This window comes from Symphalangus syndactylus, chromosome 5 (genome assembly GCF_028878055.3).
Source record: "Symphalangus syndactylus isolate Jambi chromosome 5, NHGRI_mSymSyn1-v2.1_pri, whole genome shotgun sequence".
In the NCBI taxonomy this organism is placed as follows: Eukaryota; Metazoa; Chordata; class Mammalia; order Primates; family Hylobatidae; genus Symphalangus; species Symphalangus syndactylus.
The window spans coordinates 137,447,916-137,472,045 of record NC_072427.2 but is presented as its reverse complement, the minus strand read 5'-3'; the positions used below and the strand labels follow the sequence as shown (position 1 = coordinate 137,472,045).

At 36.4% G+C, this 24,130-nt stretch overlaps 2 protein-coding genes across 5 annotated transcripts in view; one reads left to right on the top strand and one right to left on the bottom strand.

The window, feature by feature from the left end:
• The window catches only part of PLCZ1 (phospholipase C zeta 1), a 170,252-nt gene that overhangs the window by 41,163 nt on the left and 104,959 nt on the right, over positions 1-24,130 (bottom strand). For 3 of the 4 annotated variants that reach the window (XM_055276989.2, XM_055276990.2, XM_055276991.2), the window contains exons 1-3: positions 11,724-11,820; positions 11,155-11,303; positions 10,001-10,124 (exon numbers count right to left, since the gene is read on the bottom strand). The exons of the other annotated variant lie outside the window; for it this stretch is intronic. In XM_055276989.2, coding sequence (XP_055132964.1) covers positions 10,001-10,124; positions 11,155-11,165 — 135 coding nt within the window. In that variant the 5' untranslated portion in view covers positions 11,166-11,303; positions 11,724-11,820. Of the gene's footprint in view, positions 1-10,000; positions 10,125-11,154; positions 11,304-11,723; positions 11,821-24,130 lie in introns of those variants that run through there. 4 annotated transcript variants of the gene reach the window in all.
• Positions 11,909-12,981, top strand: CAPZA3 (capping actin protein of muscle Z-line subunit alpha 3). Its single transcript, XM_055276992.2, has one exon. It carries the CDS (start codon positions 12,062-12,064, stop codon positions 12,959-12,961), a length of 900 nt encoding a protein of 299 aa, XP_055132967.2. The 5' UTR covers positions 11,909-12,061; the 3' UTR covers positions 12,962-12,981.

The following is a 24,130-nucleotide window of genomic DNA, read 5'->3' as shown; positions in this document are numbered from 1 at the left end:
CAATTCATTCAATGTCTTGTATATTTAGAAATACACCATATACTTCAAGACCGTGAACATCATGAAGGTAGATATTTTATTCCTTTTATTCCCAATGCCTACTACTGGACCTACCTAGAGTAGGAGCTTAATTACTATATGTTTAAATGAATGATTGAATAAACAAGGAAAAAAAAGAATACAAAATAATTCTATTGGTTGTCATTCTGAGTGTACACTTTCAGAAAACAGAATGAAGGCTTTCCATGTTGTCACCATTTTCCATTTCCAATGCTCAGTTTGCTAGTAAAAATATGAAATGTTATTTAAAATAAATAATGTGATGAGAAAGCTGATTTATCAAAACAGAATTTACTTTTAATGTAAGATACAGCATTTTAAAGTTAGTTGTATCTAAAATTACACTAAAAATAAAGCCTAAATAAATTCAAATTATATTACAGGAAATGATATGACTTGCCACTTTCTTTTTCCCCAAACTCTGACACTAGTTTAAATTGCTTGACAATTTTGTCTTTTTCCTTTTCTTCTTCCCGTTCCTCCTTACCAAATATATGAGTCAGATACTATACTGGGTAAGAAGGATGCAAAAGTAACATATTGTCAGTGCCCTCTGGCAGCAGATAGTCTAGAAAAAGAAAGTAGGCATGGAAGTGTACAGGTGCCAAAATGTAATCTTTATAGCTGAGCACAATGGCTCACACCTGCAATCCTCAAGCTTTGGGAAGTCAAGGTGGGAGGAGCACTTGAGGCCAAGAGTTCAAGACCACCCTGGGCAACATAGTGAGACCCTGTCTCTAAACGTTAAAAAAAAAAAAAAAACAATTAGCCAGGTGCATTGGTGCATGCCTGTAGCCCCAGCTACTCTGGAGGCGGAGGCAGGAGGATCCCTTGAGCCCAGGAGTCCAGGGCTAGAGTGAGCTATAATCACACCACTGTACTCTGGCCTGGGTGACAGAGCAAGACCTTGTCTCTAATTTTTTTTAATTTTAAAAATAAAATAAATTTTATAGATAATAGACACAATAAGGAAAGTTGGACAATTCTTCTTGGAGGGTCAAAGGATAATCTTTATAGAAAAAGTGTTCCTGGAGCTGAATCTTCAGAGATGAGAAGGAAGATATTTGCCTGAAACTAGGGAGGAAAGGGGCTAATTCCATCTGTTAAGATCAGAGCAAATGAAGGTACAAAGTACAAAACAGAAGAGTGTAATTAGAGAGAATGTTGGTGAAGCTGCGGGAGCAGATAAGGCAGGAGGCACAGCTGAATCCCAGGGGTCCTCGGAAGCTACAATGAGAAACTTAGACTTCTTTGGAAAGAATAAAGAGTTATTGATTAGTTTTAAGAGAGAAATCACATAGATTTTTGTTCTAGAAAGATTACTCTGGCAGCAGTGTAGAAGGTAGATGTTGGGATTTAAAACAAACCAATCTGCAGGGTTTTTACAACTTTGATGTACATATGAGTCACCTTGGGACTTGTTGAAAGGCAATCAGCTTCATTTCCGGTCTGAGGACCACAATAAGTAGTAAGTAGTTCAAGAGCAATTGACATGGTGTAGCAAGTATATGGACCTAAAAAGATAGGGTCAGAAGAAGAGTCTGAAAACCTCTTCAATTTCTGCTTAGATAACTGAGAGAACGGTGCTGAGATCACCAAGCAAAGAAATAAAGGAGGAAAGACAGTTTAAGAGGGAAAGATGAGTTTCACTTTAAACATATTAAATTTGAAGTACATCTGAGATGACATCTAAGCAGAGAAAGCCAGTAGGCAAATGGTTGTGGGTTCGGGATAGAGGAAAACAATACGCTATAGAAGAAAGTACAATAACTTTGGAGTCAGACAGACCCAAACATGAGTTTCTACTGTTATGTGAGATATGAAGAAATTATATCAACATTCTTACGCTCAATATCCTTATGTGTAAAAAGAAGCTAACCATAACTTCCTTATATGTTTTTAATATAATGAGTGCAAAACCTAATCAGTGTCTACATTATGGCAGATGATGAACAAATGGTGCTATTTACATGTCTTCGACGTTCAGGATAGAAAATTTGGAACTTGTTCCTATTTAAGAGGTAGCCATTAAGAGTCAATAAGATAGCTCAGGAAAAGTTTGTAATGTAAAAATAAAGGATATAAAGAGCTCAACTTTAAGAGGAGAGTAGAAGGAATGGTCACAGGACAGAAGGAGAAGGATTGGTCACAGATTTTAAGAGAAAATTGGGAGAGAATGATGTCATAGAAGTCAGAACAAAGAAATTTTTTATAAAGAAGGATAAGTGAAATGCACAGAAAGGCTAACCAGTGGATTTAGCATTTATGACCTAAAAAGATTTTTGAGATAGGTATGAAAGCAAAGCGGATTGCAATGGATCATTGAACAAGTGGAGAAAGAAATGTAAAGGATTCTTTTGGTTTATCTGTTAAAACACAATGTAACATTAGAAGAGGATATGGTGCTATTTATTTTTTAGATGAGACTTTTTAAAAGTTTACGTTGTGGAGGACCAACTAAGGTAAGAAGCCATAAACTTGAGGTGGAACCAAGCAGAATATAAGTGACTGAGTTGATTCCAGGTAGCAGATTTGTAGGGCAGAATCAGTAGAGAAACAATTTCTCTCTCTCTGAATACTAGCTTCCAATCCATTCTAACTAGTGCCATGTTATTTATCCTAAAATATGTAATATTTCTTTACTCAAGAAATTTCAGTGAGTACCCCTTGCCTACAAAAGGAAATATAATTTCCATGGTCTACCATTCAAGGTTTCCATTATCTGGCTGTAACTGTCATTTGCAACTCTTTCTTACCACTTCCTTTCATGCATCCTCTACTCCAGTCATATTTGATTACTTTTTATTCTCCATGCACTCTTTGCACATACTCCATACATATTGCTTCTTATTTAAGGTCCAGAAAGAATGCCACTTCCATCATGGCATCTTCTATAAAAGCCCAAATTAAATAGAGTCTCTTCTCAGATTCCCTGTTAGTATTACCCATGAGATATATTATAAGCTACTTATAAAACAGTAATTTCTGCATTCCTTTTTCTGCCCTTTAAGGGCAGAGAGATAACACTTTATTCATTTTTTACAATTCACAGTTTCCTACAGAGTGTCAGCACATACTATAGATTTAATAGTGCCTATTAATTCCTTAGAGAATTTGAAGACTCAGGGCAAATCCAATTTAAAAAATCCTGAAATTACAAAGGATACTATTTCTTACTCAACCAACAATCAAAAGTGTAATCCAACACTCATACTATGTATTGAAATAACACGTATTTCCTACAAAATATTTTAAATGCTATAAAGACTATTGCATGATAAAAGCAATAGACTATTTTTAGTAAAGGGATTAAAAAAATCTTAGAGAATTGCTGGTTACGCCATGAATCAATAATTAATCTTGTAGAAAGAAGTTCAGAATATATTGCCAAGATCATAAAGTTATATTTTCTTTACTCAAATTTGTAATAAAATGTCACCTTGTAAGAAAATAAACTCATGTCAGAATTTATGTCAGCTACTTAGAAAATGAATAAATGTAATTCAATTGTGTATACTTAACTGATGCAGCGTCTACATATATTTATTGAGCACCTATTTTGTGTCATGCCTGGTACTAGGTATATTCATACATAATATCTTATTTAATATCCACAACAATCATGTGAGATAGCTATGTTAGTAGTCCCATTCTACGGATTAAGAAATTTGCTCAGAGAGATTTTTAACTTGCCAAGTAGTAAACAGCTAGGATGTCTTAGAGCCAAGAATCTCTAGTGCTCTGAGAGACTAGAAGATTTTGGTCACGAAAGATTTATTAGGACTCATTTTATTTACTCTGGGAAAAGGTGCATCCATAAAGTGAGAAAAAATTAGCAACAAGAGTTGAAGCAAGTGAGTTGAATGCGTAAGAAGCTTAATCTTCAACTATCCATAAAATACAGTTAACCAATACACCTTCCCTAAGGATTCTGCTTAATCAACATTTTAATGCATACATGGCAATTTAGCCTAAGGCGACAAAGTTTTAAATTAGTGGTTCTGGAATTATGTTAATAGATAAGAATAGTTTATCATGATTATCAGCTTTGTTTATATGTGATTTATGCTTCTAAAGTACTTACAGTTATTTTAGGAAGGTTTTTTGAAGTACTCTTAGCAAACTCTGCCTCTCTAATTTTTATAATTAATATTATATTTATAGCCACTCTAAAAGTGCTTTGCTAAACAATAGATCTTCAGGCCTGTTCATGTCCATAATCATATATTTCAATTAGTGAGCCATTTCTGTACTTTTATAATGGTTAAGCATTCTATGTAATGCTTTTAAATATGGCATGTATTTTATTAAATTTCACTTCAGATATCTCTGCCCTAAAGATAACATAAAGAAACTTGATAATCACTGAATAATATTTACAACATTTCACATCTGATACAGATTTCAATATATTACTATTTTTATTTTGTATTTAATGTAAATTTTATTAAATCGAGAAGCAGTAGCTTTTCTCCCTTTGGAAGATACTGCCGGAGGAAAAATCCTACATGTAAAGATGTTCATAAAAACTTGTGTTCTTTGAATGTTGTATTAGCCATGAATTGATTAAAATTCTGATATGTTATGGCCACATGCACTGCTTGGATTCAGAGAAACAGTTCTGCAACTTTGGTTTTCACTGGGGTCTCCTGAGAAGCACAGCTTTTCTTTTTTAACCTCCTCTTTGTGGTTTGTGAACTTGAGGACTAAATCTCATTGAGAAAAGTGGTTGTTGGAAGACAGTTCTCCATATGTCTCCTGTGTTTCTATGTGTTTTCTGAGGAGAGGTATTGACTGCTTTTCCTCCATACTAGATTTTCAAGGACATTTGTATAGCGAACAGCTTTGGTAAAGGTAGTGTCTCCTTCCAGAGAAAAAAAAAAGCAGTTTTGTTTACTGTTCCCTGTAATAATGATGACAGCCTACAGGGCAAAGATCAGGTAGGCTTACTGCCCACCATAAAAGGCCCGGGTTCCTTAAGCTTAAGGTACCTATTCTGTAACGCAACTCAGTGTGTGTCACTTGTTCCTCTTCGTAACACACTTTAAAAACTGGGGCTTGGGGAAATAACATCAAAATGCTAATACTCTGACAACTGTCATTTCTGTGAGTAATAAGCTGTCTTTTTTTTTTTTTTTTTTTTTTGACCCACAAGCCTGCTTCCACCAGCTTCCATGGAGCTACATCAGGCTAATTTGTTAGTTTGCAAGGAGGGTAAAATGTCAGACCTTTCCCAGTTTGTGTAACCAATAACAACTTCAACACAGATTGTGTTATCTGAGTACTCACTTTCAAAAAACAAAATCATACGCAGGATTTTAAGGTTCCTAATGATCTGGATTGGCCAGTCTAGCTTTCTTGCCTGATTCTCCAAGAAATTTGTCATCTTCCTAGTACAAATCTCAGCTAAAACGGCTTTTCCTAATCTTGTTAATGATCTTTCCTTCTGTCATCTAGTGACAGAATTGAGCCAGGTTTCCCTCCTACTAGTTCTTCTTCAAACAAAGATAATTTTTGGATGATTTTCTTTTGGGGAATAAGTGAAATAACATATGTTTTCAGATTATGTATTCCTTCTTGATTTTTTAAATCAATTTATTGAGGTATAATTGACATACAGAAAGCTATATATATTTAATGTATACAACTTAATGAGTTTGGAGATAAGTATACAGCCATGATTTTATCAACACAATCTACGCCATAAACATATCCATTCCTTCCAAAAGTTTCCTTCTGCCCTCTGTATTATTTTTTCCCCACAGGGTCTCTCTTTGTCACCCAGGCTAGAGTACAGCGGTGCCATCACAGCTCACTGCAGCCTCTATCTCCTGAGCTCGAAGGATCCTTCCACCTCAGCCTCCCAATTAGCTGGGCCCACAGGCACACACCACCAGGCCCAGCTAATTTTTTGTATTTTTTGTAGAGACGAGGTTTCACCGTGTTGTACAGACTGGTCTCGAACTCGTGAGCTCAGGCAATCTGCCCACCTCAGCTTCAGAAGGTGCTGGAATTACAGGCGTGAGCCACCGCACCTGGACCCTCTTTATTACTTTTGTGTGTGATAAGAATACTCAATCTAAGATCTACCCTCTTATACTTTTAAATATGCAACACAGTGTTATTTATCATGGGTACTATGCTGTTCAGTAGCTCGCTGGGACTAATTTGTGCTGTATAACACAACCTATACCCTTTGACTAACACTTCCTTGTTTTCCCCTCCCCCAGCCCTGGTAACTTATCATTCAACTCTCTCCTTCTATAAGTTTGACTGTTTTAGATTCCTCACATAAGTGGTGTCATGCACTATTTGTCCTTCTGTGTCTGGCTTATTTCCCTTAATATAATGTCCTCTAGTTTTACCCATGTTGTCACAAATAACAAGATATTCTTTATTTTTTCAGGATGAGTAATATTTCATTGTACGTACATACTATATTTTCTTTATTCATTCATAATGGACAGTTAGATTGCTTGCATATCTTGGCTATTGTAAAATAATGCTGCAATATATATGGGAGTACAAATCTCTCTTGATTTCAATTCCTTTGGGTATATGCCCAGAAATGGGATTGCTGGATTATATGGCAGTTCTATTTTTAATTTTTGTGGAACCTCCATATTGTTTTCCACATGGTTGTACCAGTTTGCATTCACACCAATAGTACACAAGAGTTCCCTTTTCTCCACATTCCTGCCAACATTTTTCTGTTGTACTTTTTTATAATAATCATTCTAACAGGTATGAAGTGATAGCTCATGTGATTTGATTTGCATTTCCCTGATGATTAGCGACGTTGAGCACTTATTTATATACCTGTTGGCCATTTGTATAGCTTCTTTAGGGAAATGTCTATACAATCCCTTTGCACATTTTCTAATCTGGTTACTTGGGGTTTCCATTCTATTGAGTTGTGGGATTCAATTTTGGATACTATCCCTTATCAGATATGTGGCTTGCAAATATTTTCTTTTATTCTGTAAATTGGCTTTACATTTTTGTTGATTATTTCCTTTGCTGTGCAATAGCCACTTTGTTTCATGTAATCCCACTTTTCTATTTTTAGACAAGTTTTTGTTACCTGTCTTTGTTTCTATCCGTTTGGAATCATATCTAAGAAATTCTTGCCAAGCCCAATGTCAAAATGCTTTTTTCCTGTTTTCTTCTATGAGTTTCATCGTTTCAGGTCTTAAGTTTAAATCTTTAATGGATTTTGAGTTGATTTTTGCATATGGGATAATGTTAGAGTCCAATTTCACTTTTTACTTGCAAATATCCAGTTTTCCCAGTGCCATTTATTGGAGAGACTATCCTTTCCCCATTATGTATTTTAGTACCTTTGTAGAAGATCAGTTGACTATATATGAAGGGGTTTATTTCTGGGCTCTCTATTCTGTTCCATTGGTCTACATATTTGTTTTTATGCCCCTACCATACTGCCTCAATTACTACAGTATTTTAAATATATTTGGAAACCAAAATTTGTGATGCCTCCACCTTTATATTTCTTTTTTAAGATTGGTTTTGGTTATTCAGGGTCTTTTTTGATTCCAATATGAATTTTAGGATTGTTTCTTCTGTTTCTGTAAAAAGAAAACAAAAATGCCATTGGGATTTTAGTAGGGATTACATTGAATCTATAGATCACCTTGGGTAGTATGGATATATTAACATGGGATGTTTTTCTGCTTATTTGTAACTTTTAAAGTTTATTTCATCAATGGTTTACAGTTTTGGTGTGCCAGTTTTTCACTTCTTTGGTTAAATTTATTCCTAAGCATTATATATTTTTTAATGCTAATGTAAATGAAAATGTTTTCTTGATTTCTTTTTGGATAGTACATAGTTAATGAATAGAAATGCAACAAATTTTTAGATAGTAATTTTGTATCTTGCAACTTTACTGAATTTAATAGTTCTAGTAGTTGTTTTTGTTTTTGTTGCTGTTGTTGCTTTTGTTTTGAGGACTCTCGCTCTGTTGCCCAGGCTGAAGTGCAGTGGCACAATCTCAGCTCACTGCAACCTCTGCCTCCCAGGTTCAAGCAATCCTCGTGCCTCAGCCTCCTGAGTAGCTGGAATTACAGGCATGCACTACCACGTCTGGCTAATTTTTGTATTTTTAGTAGAGACAGGGTTTCAACACATTGGCCAGGCTGGCCTCGAACTCTTGACCTCAAGTGATCCACCCGCCTCAGCCTCCCAAAGTGCTGTGATTACAGGCATGAGCCACCACACCTGGCCTTCTGGTAGTTTGCTGACAAAATCTTCAGAAGTTTCTACGTGTAAGATCGTGCCATCAGTGAATAGAGATAATTTTGCTTCTGCCTTTTTAATTTAATTGCCTTTTATTTTCATTTCTTGACTAATTGCTTTGGCTAGGATTTCCAGTACCATCTTGAACAGAAGTGGTGAGAGTGGGCATCCTCGCCTTTTCCCAGATCTTAGAAAAGAATCTTTTTAGTTTATTTTATATGATATTAGCTGTAGGCTTTTCATATATGGACTTTACTGTGTTAAGTTCCTTTTATACTTAATTTAGTGAGAGTTATCATGAAAGGGAGTTAAATTTTGTCAAACGCTTTTTCTATATTTTTGAGGTAATCATGTGATTTTTATCTCCATTCTGTCAATGTGGTGTATCACATTGATTGATTTCTGTATGTTGAGCCATCCTTGCATGCCAGGGACACATATTATTTGGTCATGGAATATGATCCTTTTAAAGTGCTATAAATTTGATTTGCTATTTTTTTATTATACTTTAAGTTTTAGGGTACATGTGCACAATGTGCAGGTTTGTTACATATGTATCCATGTGCCATGTTGGTGTGCTGCACCCATTAACTCGTCATTTAGCATTAGGTATATCTCCTTGCTATTATTTTGTTGGGGAATTTTGCATCTATGTTCATCAGGAATACTGGCCTAAAGTTTTGTTTTCTTGTGGTGTCTTTGTTCAGCTTTGGTATCCAGATGATGTTGACCTTATAAAATAAAACTGGAAGTGTTCCCTCTTCTATTTTTTAGAAGCATTTCAGAAGGATTGGTATTAATTCTTCTTTAAATCTTTGGTAGAATTCACCTGTGAAGTCATTTGGTGCTGGCCTTTTCTTCGTTGGGCAGTTTTTGATTACTGATTAAGTCTCCAAACAGGGTCTCACTATGTCACCCAGGATGGTCTCAAACTCCTAGTCCCAAGTGATCCTCCCACCTTGGCCTCTCAAAGCATTGGGATTACAGGCACGAATCACTGCACCCAGCCTCTCAGTCTCCTTTTTGTTATTGGTCTGTTTAGCCTTTCTAGTTCTTCTTGGTTCATTCTTGATAGGTTGTATGGTTCTTGAAATTTCTCTTTTTTTTCTAGATTGTCCAATTTTATGGTGTATGATTGCTCTATGTGTTTTTCATTTTTGTGAGATCTGTTGTAATGTCTCTACTTTCATTTCTGATTTTATTTGACTCCTCCCTCTTTTTTTCTCTTACTAAGTATTTGTCAATTTTATTTTTTTCAAAAAAACAAGTCTTAATTTCCTCAATTTCTTCTAATTTTTTTCTTTTCTATTTTATTTATTTCTGTGCTAATCTGTATTATTTCCTCCCTTCTGCTAACTTTGGGCTTATTCTCCACTCTTTTTATAAATCACTAACATCTAATACAGTTACCATTATTATTTTGATGTACTTAGACATCCAATCCTAGGTTTAATGTTAGCATTTCTGTATGCTCAGGAAATTATTCTAAACTGATATCCTGGTATTATTTCAGATTTTCTCAACAACTAATTTTATCTTCTACCGAAATGCTCTCCATCTTGATTGTAAATATAGTTAGTATAATTAATTGCTTTTCTTCTTAAGAGACTAAACTTTGACATTTACTGACATTGGATTAAGTTCCTCCTAGGACAGGATAGGCAGGGGGTGGACATCATCTTACCTTAAAAATCTGTTTCACATGAATATAACTGCACCGAATATCTAATTTTTCAAGTAACTTCTGAGTTTTTTCTAGGTTAATTTTTCCACCTCTAAAGTCATCCTGAATCTTTGACAAAAACCATGTATGAAGCACAAAAAAGTTAAGGAAATTCTCATAGAAAGTCATTGAGTATTTAAAATTCCTAAAGAAACATTTGATTTACTGTACTTATTTTTATTTTTAAAGAATATGTTTAAAGTAAATTATAGTATAATTGTATGATAAATATTTTTTAAAAAACAAAATTAAGTAGTTACTATGCTATAGTAAAGGTATGAAAGGACATAGCACAGTAAAAATACAAAAAAAAAAAGAATTAAAGTTAAAATTTGAGAAGTAAAGTCGTTACTTAGAAAATACATTAAAACCTTATTACAATCTATTGCCTGAAGGCATGAAGTTGGGAGGCAGCTAGATTTCAAGATCACCTCTCACCTGACCTCTCTGTTTTAGTTCTCTCATCCAGAAAGGTGAGCAAATTAACCCTGAATCTTAAGGAAGGTGGAAGCATTAGATGGATTCCTGATATGCCACTGAACACAGTTTCTGCTACTTAGTGTTCAATAAATAGTAACCATGACTGATAAAGCTATTATTACTACATTAGTCAAATGCCCAGCTACACACACACTCAAGACAGTACCATCAAAAAGCATCAAAAATACCATGGTGAGTGTATATTTGGTATGAAAGAGAAAACAAAAAAAATGTTAAAAAGCTTACTTATCATAGACAGATAAACTACAAAAACTAGGACACTTCCATTTGAGAAACTAAGATCGAAATCAGATAATGACAATTATCACTAAAATTATAAAAGGTATATGTAAAAATTGTGCAAAACTACTAAGTTTCAGATTGTTAGAATGAATTAATGAGATCTCCTTAAATTTAATAGTTAGGACTTAATACAGCAAAGCTCATGTTCTTGGAAGAAAAAGATACCAGAATGTAGGGAAAGTTAGAAAAGCTCAGAACAAACAGGGAAAAGCAGTTCAACTTAAATGAAGAGGACTTAAATTCAGAACTCCTTGAAAAGAATAACAGCATCAAATAAAGAGGATAATTAGGAGAAAGAAGAAGAGGGGCAGAAAGAAGTTCTCAATGGATATCTCATTTCCATAGTTTCATGACCTGTAGAGCCGTTTCTCCTCACTTAGAAGTCTTTCCCCAGTAGGTGCTGTCACGGGTTCCAGATACAATTAACCCTGCCCTTTTGCAGAAAATAATTTCTTGATACTCATCAGCTGTTACCACTTTTCTAGGGAGAAAGCAGAGAACACACAGTGGTTTGTTGCCTTTGTTCTTTGAAGCTAGCTCACACTTAACCATAGAAACAGTATGCAAGATGTGGTACCTGCACTACCCTGCCCTTGAAACTGTTTGGCTTCTTACGTTCTGACCATCTCCAAACCCACAATATTTGAAAACGCAGCTTTCGCTGATGTCTGGCATTTTTCCATGAACTGCCATTGTATCTCCTTTTATTTCTTACTATTTTGTTTAAACCCCTCAAACCTTTCATCATAATATGCTTCCAGTGGGTTTGGGCAGCTACTCTGAGAGCCTGAGTATAAATCAACACCATTGTGATTCCTGAAGTTGCAAAGTGCTGTCACTCTTGAAACTTTGGGCTGCTTCTCTAGATCCCTGACAACATATAATGCACACAGAGACACACCACTTTCGAAGAAGACTGTTCAGGAGGCTAAGTTCTTAAAGTCTTCAAAACAGGTATAGCTGGTTGGCTGGGCACCACACTGTCAGATGACTGTCATTTTTTCCTTTTGGTCTGAATTCCCATTGTGATATCATCAGAGGTTCCACACTTCACAAGGAAAGCTTCTTATGACCTCATCAGGAAGCTCAGACCTTGCCAGACTGCCTGCTTTCATGGATAGACATAATAACCTTCAGGCTTGAATGTTAACACCTTGATGGGAAAGGTGTCTCATGGAATGTTTTCTTATCCTTTGAACACTCTTCATTTCAGAAGCTTTGCTTCTGTTGCAACCAAACATGACACTTAGCATGCTGAGCAGGAAGGACAAGGAAAGAGTAATTCGCAGACTGTTATTACAGGCACCTCCAGGGGAATTTGTAAATGCCTTTGATGATCTCTGTCTGCTTACTCGTGATGAAAAACTTATGCACCATCAAGGTGAGTGTGCAGGCCACCAACACTGCCAAAAATATTCTGTACCACTCTGCATCAATGGAAATCCGGTACTCCTGTCTCACCACAATGTAATAGGTGACTACCGATTTTTTGACCATCAAAGCAAACTTTCTTTCAAATATGACCTGCTTCAAAATCAGCTGAAAGACATCCAAAGTCATGGTATCATTCAGAATGAAGCAGAATACCTGAGAGTTGTTGTTCTGTGCACGTTAAAACTGTATGTGAATGACCACTATCCAAAAGGAAATTGCAACGTGCTGAGAAAAACTGTCAAAAGTAAGGAGTACTTGATAGCTTGCATTGAAGATCACAGCTATGAAACAGGAGAGTGCTGGAACGGACTTTGGAAATCTAAATGGATTTTCCAAGTTAACCCATTTCTAACCCAAGTAACAGGAAGAATATTTGTGCAAGCTCACTTCTTCAGGTGTGTCAACCTTCATATTGAAATATCCAAGGACCTGAAAGAAAGCTTGGAAATAGTTAACCAAGCTCAACTGGCTCTAAGTTTTGCAAGGCTTGTGGAAGAGCAAGAGAACAAATTTCAAGCTGCAGTCTTGGAAGAATTACAGGAGTTATCCAATGAAGCCCTGAGAAAAATTCTACGAAGGGATCTTCCAGTGACCCGCACTCTTATTGACTGGCAGAGGATACTCTCTGACTTGAATCTGGTGATGTATCCTAAATTAGGATATGTCATTTATTCAAGAAGTGTGTTGTGCAACTGGATAATATAAAGAACTGCTCCTGGTAACTATCTTGATTTGACTTGTTTGTGTTTCTGGGGAATGGTTATTTTCCTAAAATTGAGCAATCTTTAGAGATGCCTCTCGCTTAGCCAATGCAAATTTAAATGGGAAAAGTGTAATAAGTAATTTTACTTGGGGAATATTTATGAACAAGGCAAGAAAGCGTAAAGTAACTGTGTTTCATGGTGGTGACCATCATAAAGACCAAGACATTTGTTAGAAACTAAAATAGTTTTGTAGAATCTGGGATTCCAGAGATAATATAGAGGTGGCCAGGGTTAAGGCTGTGTGTGTGTGTGTGTGTGTGTGTGTGTGTGTGTGTGTGAGAGAGAGAGAGAGAGAGAGAGAGAGAGAGACTTTTGACTTTGTTTTGAACTGAAAAGGTATACAAATGACTATCACTCCACAAATGGTATTTTACATAACTCAATTCAGTCCTGGACCATCCACGAGACAGTGAATTTCAATAAATGACATTAGGTTTGGATTTTCCACAAAACCAACAGATATCAAAAATCTAGCTCAGATGAAGGACTATTAGTAATTTTGGCTCCTCTTCCACTCTACTTTCTTCCCCTCAAGAATTGGGGTTACTCAAAATCCCTGGCTTGTCTGATAACTAACATGATCTTCCAAGCCAACTAGAAAAGCCTGACTTCCCAAACTTTTACAGCTAAGCTCTTGTGAAGTCATCACTGTAAACACTTAGAACTACTTACTACATAACATGGCTTGTGCTAAATATTTTGCATAACATTTTTCATCACTAATCTGGTACTAGTATTATCTCCTTTGTACCTAAGAAAAACCTAAGTTCTCAAGTTCTTTTCATATTCCAGACACATAGTTTCACGGTTCATTTGTGCTGCTATAACAAAATACCATATAATGAGTAACTTATAAATAACAGGAATTTATTGGTTGCAGTTATGGCGGCTGCAAAGTCCAAGACCAAGTTGCTAGCAGATTCAGTGCCTAGTAAAGGTGCGTTTCCTTATAGACAGGACTTTCTGACTGTGACCTTACATGGTAAAAGGGGCAAAGCTGCTCTGTAGAACTTCTTTTAATGGCACTAATATCATTCATGAGGGCTCCACTCTCATGGCCAATCACCTCCCAAAGTCCTCACCTCCTAACACCATCACCTCGGAGACTCAGTTTCAACATATAAATTTTGGAGGACACAAACAGTCAGACATAGTGACAAGTGTATCTGACTTAGTGCTCATGCTTCAGGGTACAACAGTTCCCCAGGGAAGCCTATTTCATTATAAGTTATGGACTCGATGTACATTGATTTTGCCAAGCATTCCACCTTAAAGGATATCCCAGAAGAAATGGAACTTGTGACAGCTGTTTTCTAGCAAGAGCAAATCACCTATACACTCACCCTACTGCTATTCTTAGCAATGTTACTGACCACTGGTATCTGCTCTTTCAATAAATTCCCAAATGTAAACCTCTTTAACAAGATTACAGTATAGTAGTAGGTAGGCCTCATCCTCCAATTCTGATTTATCTAAGAAGCAATGTGTTTTGTATTTTGGTTTATGCAATTGAAAAACAGTTCTAATTCTACTTATTAACATTGGAGCATTCAGATCCCATGCAAGAATTTCTAAACCTCAAACCTCCCCGGCTGCTGGTTCTTAGAGAGTCTCAGGAGAATAAGCTGGGGTTTATCTTTAAAAATATACCTTACTGGGGCCCATCCTAGGATTCTGATTTAGTAGGCTGGGAAATCTGCATTTTAGCAAGTATCAGAGGTTACTCTGATGCAAAAGATTTCAGGGCCACATTTTAAGAAATGTTCCCTAATCTTAAAATAGCATATCCCATGCTTTCTCTTTACTTAATTAAAATCATTTCCCACAAAACGAAAGCCTAATGAAGGCCATTGCTACCACTTTACTCTATTTACTATGCACAGACCAAGGATGGGCCTTGCCACGTAAAAAAGGTAAAAACAAACTTTCTAAAGAAAAGCAGAGAAGAAAGTTGCTTTCATAGCACTAAAATACAGCCATCTGGTGAATCCTTAAGCAAAAATTTGAATTGATATTATGGTTATATGTGTAAGGGTTGATTTTCCAGATCATTGCAGATTAGGACCCAGTGGTTTGTGGGATAATTATAGAGGCATTTAACTCCTGCTTTAACATAGGGTTTTTTTTTAAGTAATATTTGTTGATAATTCTGAATATAAAAGTCACACGTACAAATCGTGGAAAATGCTTAAAGCATAAAGCATTGTGGCCCATTTTCTTCTGTCTAATTTTATAGAACTGCTTTAAATATTAAGAATAGACAAAATATAAAAATTTGTATCTTGTTCTTTTTTATAACACATATATCATAAACATTGCCCCATGTCATTAAAAGCTCCTTGAGCACATAATTTTAATTATTTACATAATATTCATACTGTAGATGTCCATAACAAGACAAATCACTTCTCTATTCATATATAATGTAAATTTTAGCATTTTATCTCTGTTATTAGTGATGCTATGATGAACATTTGTTTGTCCACATCATAGGTTATTTTCCTTGAGATAAATTCCTTAAAACTGCATATTAAAAAGACATGAACATATTAATAGTTAATATATATTGCCAAATTGCTTTCCATAAAGATTTTGACAAATTTATCATCCCATTAGTAGCATTAAGAGAGTATCTAGCTCAGCACAGTAATCCTGACCATATAATATCAAATTTTTTTGATAAGCAACAAGGAAATCTTAGACAATACAAAACAGGAAAAAAAAAGTTATTTCGTGAACTTATACTTCATTATGTCAAGAGTAGTCCCACAAAGATATTTAATTTGGTAGTTATTTTCCTTATATGGAAATTGGCAGGGCCAGGGAAATGCAGTTACTACCTGTTCCCTGTACCTCTCTCTCTCCCTCTCTCTCTCATTCTGTCCTCTCTTCCTCTCTTTTTCTCTGACCTCTCTCTCTTTCTCTTTTCTCTTTCTTTCTCACACATACACACACACACACTTAGACCCGCACTCAAAACACATACATACACACATGCCTACGCACGTGCACACATAAAAAATATTTCAGATTGAGGAGTCACTGTGTTCTCTCCCTCAAATCCCACTCGCAACAGAAATATAAGCTCCATGAAAATGATGGTCTTGTTAATCTCAAGTACCTAATCCATTATTGTCTGTCATATGGTAAGTACTCAAATGAATGAATCAATGAACAAATGAATAAGGATCACAAAGATAGGAAGCACAGTAGGTTTAACTGGCCTTAAGGTTTTGTAACCCACCAACACCCACTGTCCCTTAGGAGGCATGCATCCCACCGCAGATTCCCAGTGCTGATGTTATTACCCCTGACTCCAAGGCTGTTCATTCCATTCAGAAACTGCCATTGGTCTTCTGCTGTGATGAAAACTTTTGCTTTTTTCTGACTCCAAATAGTAGGAGATTTCTCCTCTATCAAGTTTAAGAAAATCAAGTTCTTCAAAAGTCATACATTTCTTTTCATTTTACATTGATTACATTTTACATGATTCTCTGTCAAAGATTTTCTATCCTTGGAGGCTGGTTCAGAGAGCTAAAGGAATGACCATACCATGTTCTACTCAAGCAGAGGTCCATGAGGAGACTTACATCTTTCAACACGCCTGCATGTTAGGGTGCGTCCCTGCTGCACTGGAACATGCCCTGGCTTCATGAGTGCCTTGAGATTAAAGCATGCTTCATCGTTTCTGCTTTGTTTGCACTTTTATCACATTATACAAGACCTAACTACTCCCTTCTACGTATCATGAGTTTCTGGGAATAATCAACTGGAGCTCCTATTCAACTCTTTAGATGTTCAAAAGCTTATAAAGGCCCTCTCCATAGTAGATTAAATTTTAGTGAGTCAATATGAAAAGTGATTTCAGTTCACTGCCACTCAGCCAATTTTTGGCCATGTTATTGATTTATCTCAAATTCTTCTCAATCTTCTCATCATGACGTACCTTAGATTCTGGCCCCTCTACTTGGATAACTGAAGCAGCTCCCTAGGGTTTGCGACTATTCTTAGAAAATGGGTTACCAGTCTACATTTTCCTAAATTCTCATGAAATCTACCCTGACCCTACTTCAGTTGCTTGTCTCTCACTCCTGATGAGCAATCTATTTATTCTTTTCTATTAACATCTGTAGTCTTTTTTGTGATATGCTTTCAAATTTCTCTAGTTTATCTTCATCATTGCTTCACATAGCAAACGACTTTGTTCCTTCACCAAGAAGACACATTCTTTCAAAAGAGCTACTGCTGCCTTTCTCTGCATTTAAAAATACGTTTATGCTCTTCTCCTTCCAAATAGTCACCAAAGAAGTATATGTTCCTTTCTAAGACTAACTTTTCCTCCTGTACATTGAATCCTAAATTCTTCATCTTTTCCCATCTAGGCTCTTTATCCATCAGGGCGTTTGTTTTGTTTGTTTTGTTTTGTTTTGTTTTTGAGACAGTGTCTCACTCTGTTACCCAGGCTGGACTACAGTGGCACAATCACAGCTCACTGCAACCTCCATCTCCCAGGCTCAAGAGATCCTCCTACCTCAGACTCCCAAGCAGCTAGGACTACAGGCATGCACCGTCATACCTAGCTTTTTAAATATTTTGTAGAGATGGGGTTTCACCATGTTGTCCACGCTGGTCTCAAACTCCTGTGGGGTCAGTGGTAATACCCCCTTTATCATTTCTTAAGTAACATGGCCTAATTGACACAGCTGGTAAGTGGCAAAACTGGAATTCCAACTCAGGCCTGTCACACTTCAAAATTCATGCCCTCTACTCCTTGCCATGCTGCCTTAACTCTACCCCCTGGCTTCTATTCCATCAGCATAACTAACACCGATTCTCAAAAGTTTCAATATCAATTATTCATTCCAATTACCTTCTCTCAGTTATCACAGGAACTTGGTTTTGTCTTGAAAACCTTACTTCCTCAGTTGTGCCTGCATCTTAGTTTATCTTTTCTCTAATTTCTTTCATATCTTCTCATCCACTATTTCTTTCATATCTCCTCATCCACCCCTCAGCCAAACGTAGGCTTCTTCCAACTTCAGTTCTTTGTCCTCTTGTTTTTTTAGCTTTATTTAGGTATAATTGAGATACAAAAATTGCACACATTTATGCATATATCTTGATGAATTTGGACATATGCATACACCCATGATACCATCACAACCAAGGTACTAAGCATATCCAACACCTCAAAAAATTTCCTTATGTTCATTTGTGAGGTTTTTTTGTAAAAACATTTGACATGAGATCTATCTTAACATATTTTTAAAGCACACAATAAGGTATTGTTAACCATGTGTACTATGTTGTATAGCAGACATCTAGAACTTATTCATCTTGCATAACAGAAACTTCATGCCCACTGAAGAACAATTTTCCATTTCCCCTATCCCCAGTTCCTGACAATGATTACACATTTCCAATACTGACTGTCAGTCCAAGCCATACTATGTCAAAAATCAACATTCCCACATCCAAATCACTTATTTCTTTCCTGTCCCCCACCCCCACTTCAAACAAATTACTCTCTCTCTTGTTTTCTGCTCTTGGAAGCACTGTCTTACCATTAACTCAAGGTCAAGACTTTAAGCATTCTTAACTTGTTTTCCAAAGGGAACACACAAAGGGAATGTAAATTAGTCCATCCATTCTGGAAAGTAGTTTGGTGATTTCTCAAAGAACTTAAAACAGAAGTACCATTCAACCCCTCAATCCCATTATTGGGTATATACTCAAATGAATATAAATTGTTCTACCTTAAAGACACATGCACGCATATGTTCATTGCAGCACTATTCACAATAGCAAAGTCATAGAATCAACCTAAATGCCCATCAGCAGTAGACTGGATAAAGAAAATGTGGTTCATATACACCATATACAGCCATAAAAAAGAACAAGATTATGTCCTTTGCAGCAACATGGATGGAGCTGGAGGTCATAATCCTAAACACACTAACCCAGGAATAGAAAACCAAATACTACATTTTCTCCCATATAAGTGGGATCTAAACATGGAGACAAAGAAGGAAACAACAGACACTGGGGCCTACTTGAGGGTAGAGGGTCAGAGGAGGGACAGGATTTAAAAATTACCTATCGAGTATTATGCTTATTACCAGAGTGATGAAATAATCTGTACACCAAACGCCTGTGACACACAATGCACCTATGTAACAAACCTGCATGTGTACCCCGAACCTACAGTCAAAGATTTTAAAAAGTAAAATAATAAAACAAAAAAACACAAAACAAAATAAAATCCAATAAGTCATTGGATTCCTTTGTTTCTATCCTTGAAATCATTTTCCATATTTATTCCCTTTGTCATTTATTAATTATCCATTTATTAAAATTCAATTCATCATTGGGTCTATTGCTATTTTGCAATTTTTTTAAATTTATTCTCTTATCCCCTTAATAATCCTTGTTATTTTTCACTTATCAAGTTGTCTAACTGGTCTGTTTTCATTTCTTTTTCTCTTAATCTCCAACCTATTCTATAAAGTTTTTCCAAATTAATTTTTATAAGCCTCAATTGCTTATTAACTGATATTCCTCACAATCCTGATCAAACACTTTTTACAAATATCTACTAAGCAGTGGGTACATTTCAAATTCCATAGCTTAGCAGTCTAATGTCCTCCATGATCTGAGGGTCCCTATCTTTTCCAGCACCTTTTCTTTTTTTTTTTTTTTTTTTTTGAGACGGAGTCTCGCTCTGTGGCCCAGGCTGGAGTGCTGTGGCGGGATCTCGGCTCACTGCAACGTCCGCCTCCCAGGTTCCAGCGATTCTCATGCCTCAATCTCCCAAGTAGCTGAGATTACAAGCATGTGCCACCAGGACTGGTTGTTTTTTCTATTTTTAGTAGAGATGGGGTTTCACCATGTTGGCCAGGCTGGTCTCGAACTCCTGACCTCAGGTGATCCATCTGCCTCGGCCTTGCAAAGTGCTGGGATTACAGGCATGAGCCACCGCGCCTGGCCTCCAGCATCTTTTTTAAAAAGCCTGTTCTACTGGCCTCACCAGAGGTGCTCTAAATTCCCTAAAGGTGAATATACTTTATCTCTAATTCTGCCTTGGTACTTGTTCACCTTATTTTTTTGTTTGTTTCTTTTTCAGAGATGGGAACTTGCTTTGTTGCCCAGGCTGGTCTTGAACTCCTGGCCTCAAGGGATCGTCTTGCTCTGGTCTCCCAAGTTGCTAGGATTACAGGTGTGAGCCACCGCGCTCGGCCTGTTCACCCTAATTTGAATATTAAATGTGTCTGCGTGTGTCCTGCTTCTGTTAATAAACTAAAGGAGGAATTTTTTTTTCATTCTTAGGTAATATAGTGGAAATCTATGAAACACTGTGTCAGACTACGTAAGTTCAAGTCTTTATTCTACCAATTACTATCTTTGTAATTTTAGGCATAATTAAAACATATGATTTGTTTGATACTCAATTGTTCCATCTGTTAAATGGGGAGGATTTTTGCAACATTAAAATTAGATAGTGAGTTAATTTTACGGCACTTTGCAGCTGCAAATCTGCTGCACCTCGTATGGTGTTTACATATATTTCATGAGCAATAAATGATTGGTGAATGAATAAATGTCCAAAAGAAGAGAACTTCCATGAGTCTCACAGGTTGGCCAGAGCTGGACAGGCAATATTTCCCAACGATAAGAGAAAGCTTCTGAGAGCATCTTTCCCCAGTCCAGCCAAGCTCTCTACCTTTCAGAAATTCCAACTTACAGATACCTCTGGGTTGGATGTACAGATTTGCAATTAAAAAGTGTTTCATGGTACCTGGCACATACTAGAATATATAATTTCCTCACTCTGTTATTTCCCTGACAATTCACTCCTGATGTCTTATTACATGCCAAGTGGACATGCCAAGTGGACATAGATGCTTTAAAAAGGTGCCGGGGGCAAGATTTGTCTTCCAAATTCAGTAAATCTGGATCCCAACAGGAAACAGATGGACAAATACAAATCTAATAATTCAAAGAAGGTATAATGAAAGAATTATCAAAAAAAAAAAAAAGATGTGGAAACACATGGAGTGGTAAAGTAACATGAAAGCAGTTCATATGTTTAGGCCCAGGTTAGGGAGTGGTCACTGTAGCCTGGAAGGAGGAGTCTATTTATTGGGTCACCATAAGAAAGGGTGTAAACTTCTGTGGAAGGACACTGACAGTCTAAAGACATTGCTCAGGGAAAAAGGTAACAGCATAAATGTTCTCCTCCTTTCCCCAGTCTCTGTCAGAGCTCTCTAGCTAACTCAATCAACAAACAGAGGACAGACAAGAGAGCCCATGAATATAGTCCATACACATCAGCCTCCGCAGGTTAACAATATGGTGGTGAAGGGAAGAAAGTAAGACTGGAGGAGCAAATAGGAGACATCAAACATCCATTCATCTGAATGCTATTTCTGACACCTTACAGAGCTTCATTTTGATAAGATGAGCATCTAGCATTCGCTGAAGATACTTTATCCTCTTGTTCATTTGGAAATGCCATTTGTTTAAGTAAATAAATATATTTTGTATCACTACATAAAAGATGTGTTTGGAAGGTTTTCAAGTAACTGTTCTGTATATTTTAGTCCATTTTAATTCCCCCGAAAAGGACAACGTCTTCTAGGTTATAAATGCAACAGCTTTCCTGAATTAATTTCGTTACACAAATATAATTCTTACCATACTGTTCTTATCTCCCTAGTCACTTTTCATTCTTATTTTAGAATATGTAAAGTGCCCTTGCTTTGCAAACACAATGTTCAGACTCCAAACTCATGCAAATAAAGAAGAATTTATGGTGCGAATAGGATTTACTAATCGGACAGATTTATTTTTTTCATTCCCTGGGAATGTGATCTGTGACCCTAATAGCATGCAAATGTAGCCTCAATTGAGAGGCAGTTGCAGCATGACAGAGTGAGTTAACTTATTGGTATGTAAGACTGCTTTCTTATCAAACCTGGGAAAACCACTCAGCTAGGCAGCCAACAGGCTGATCTCAACACTGTGATTTGCAAACACAGTGACAGTGAAGTATCATATAAGGCTTATTACTGAAGATACTGGAAAATTCCATATACATGATATGTTTTTTAGCAGGGATACTGCAACAATTTCTCAATGCTTTCTAATAAGTATTTTGCACATTCATCTCAGTATTTCATTTTATACCTCATTTTTGGATAAACAGTCTCCTTCTACAGAGAATTTTCCTTCTCTTTGGGAATTTCCTTATGACTAATTCCATTCTTGCCTTGAAAAATTCATGTTGAAGACTTCTGCTGATGAGCCATGTATAAGCTTGAAAACAGTTTGAAGGCTTTAATAGTTTTGTGTTTTGTTTTTTTCTTTTTTAACTAAAAGATGATAGCCACCATACAGTTTTATTTCTTCATTTATAGTTCGGGAAACTGAAACAAGCCCCAGATAATTTGAGTGCTTTTTTAAAACAATCATGCAACTTTAATCAATACTATAGTCCTGGTCCAGCATTATATTTACATTTTGTTCCATTTCCTGTATTATTACTAAGCCCATCAGGCAGATCTTAGGAGAAATACATGTGAGGGTTTAGACACAAAAGATATGGTTGAACCAACACCTAATTTCAGAGAGGATGCTTGGAAAGAGCTTCTCACATTTCCATCACTATGGGGCAGCCCAGCTGTGCATTATGAAAGAGGTAGAATTGGATGTCAATTTTTTTCCCCTGTACCTTCTGATAATTGGAGGTACTCTCCCTAAGAAAGAAAGTTTCAACAGCTCCATTCTCATTTCTATTTCCAAGTTGCCAACAAATGGGTGGTATTTAAAAAGAAAATAATCTACAACTTCTTAGTAAATCAAGGTAACTGTAATGCTGTCATAAGTTGCAACGAATCTTTGAAAAATATCTTCATATGGCTGATGAAGGGTAAAATTACTGAGGCCTTGAGTGGGAAGCTATAAAGAAGAGAAGTAAATCTTACCCTTCTTTCTTCTAGCAGTATACACACACTTTGACACAAGAAACTGTTCAACCAGAAAATAGCAATCTTAATACAAAAATGGGTGAAGTATATAAAAATTTATAGAACAGAAAACCCAGAAGAACTAAGAAAAAAAAGCACATGAAATCGTCAAAGAAATGCAAATTAAAACTGCCATTAGTTTTATATCACACTTCTAAAAAAGGCAAAAATTAGAAGCCAGTTTAGGTAAGTTCTGGTTAGTGGGTGTGGGTGTGTGTGTTTGTGTTTAGAACTCTCATACATTGCTAGTGGGAAGGTAGACAAGGGCTGCTGTCAGCAATGTGGCACTATTTAGTCAAATTAATCGCCGGCATGCCCTTTGACTTAGCAATTCCATTCCTGGGTCTATTTTTTTCCAGAATTCTCACATTACTCTGGAAGAAAACACGTACAAGGATGTTCACTGCAGTGGCAGGAAGTTAGTTGCAATTTGAATGAATGAAAAGGTAAAGGTGGCAGATACACACCAAGGAGTACCATGGACAGCTGGAAATAATGGAGTAGACGTACCCAGAGCAACATGGGTGGATCTTAAAAGCACACTGCTGGGTAACAAAGAATAAGACACGGTGTGATTTATATCATGATAACAAATGCAAAAACTGAAGGGAGATGCTTACAAATTGCAATATACATTTTTCAAGAACACATGCTCTTTTTTAAAAAAATACACATTAAATGTATTAGAATGGTTGCCTGTGCAGAGAAAAGAAATGAGCTATGGGGAATAAAAGAAAACAGGTGAATAAAAAGCTAAAACAAGGGAAATAAGAAAGCAAACCAAAAATAAACAGAACCACAAAAGGAGGAAACTAAAGGGAAAATAAACAGAAGTAAAAAATGGTTTTATTTATTCAGAAGCAGCATGAAGTTAAAGCTGCCAAAGCTAAACTGAAATACATCCCCACATTTTCCCTCTCCTCCGCTTGTGTCAGGCAGAGAGCACCACACTTCAACCCTACCTTATGTAACTGTGAGTGGTCTGTTGTAATCAGATGAGGCTGAGTGCTGGGCAAGGGTGTGCTTTGAGCAAAGTAAGAAATGCCACTCATCCGGCTGGGGTTGAATTTCTCAAGACAAACACA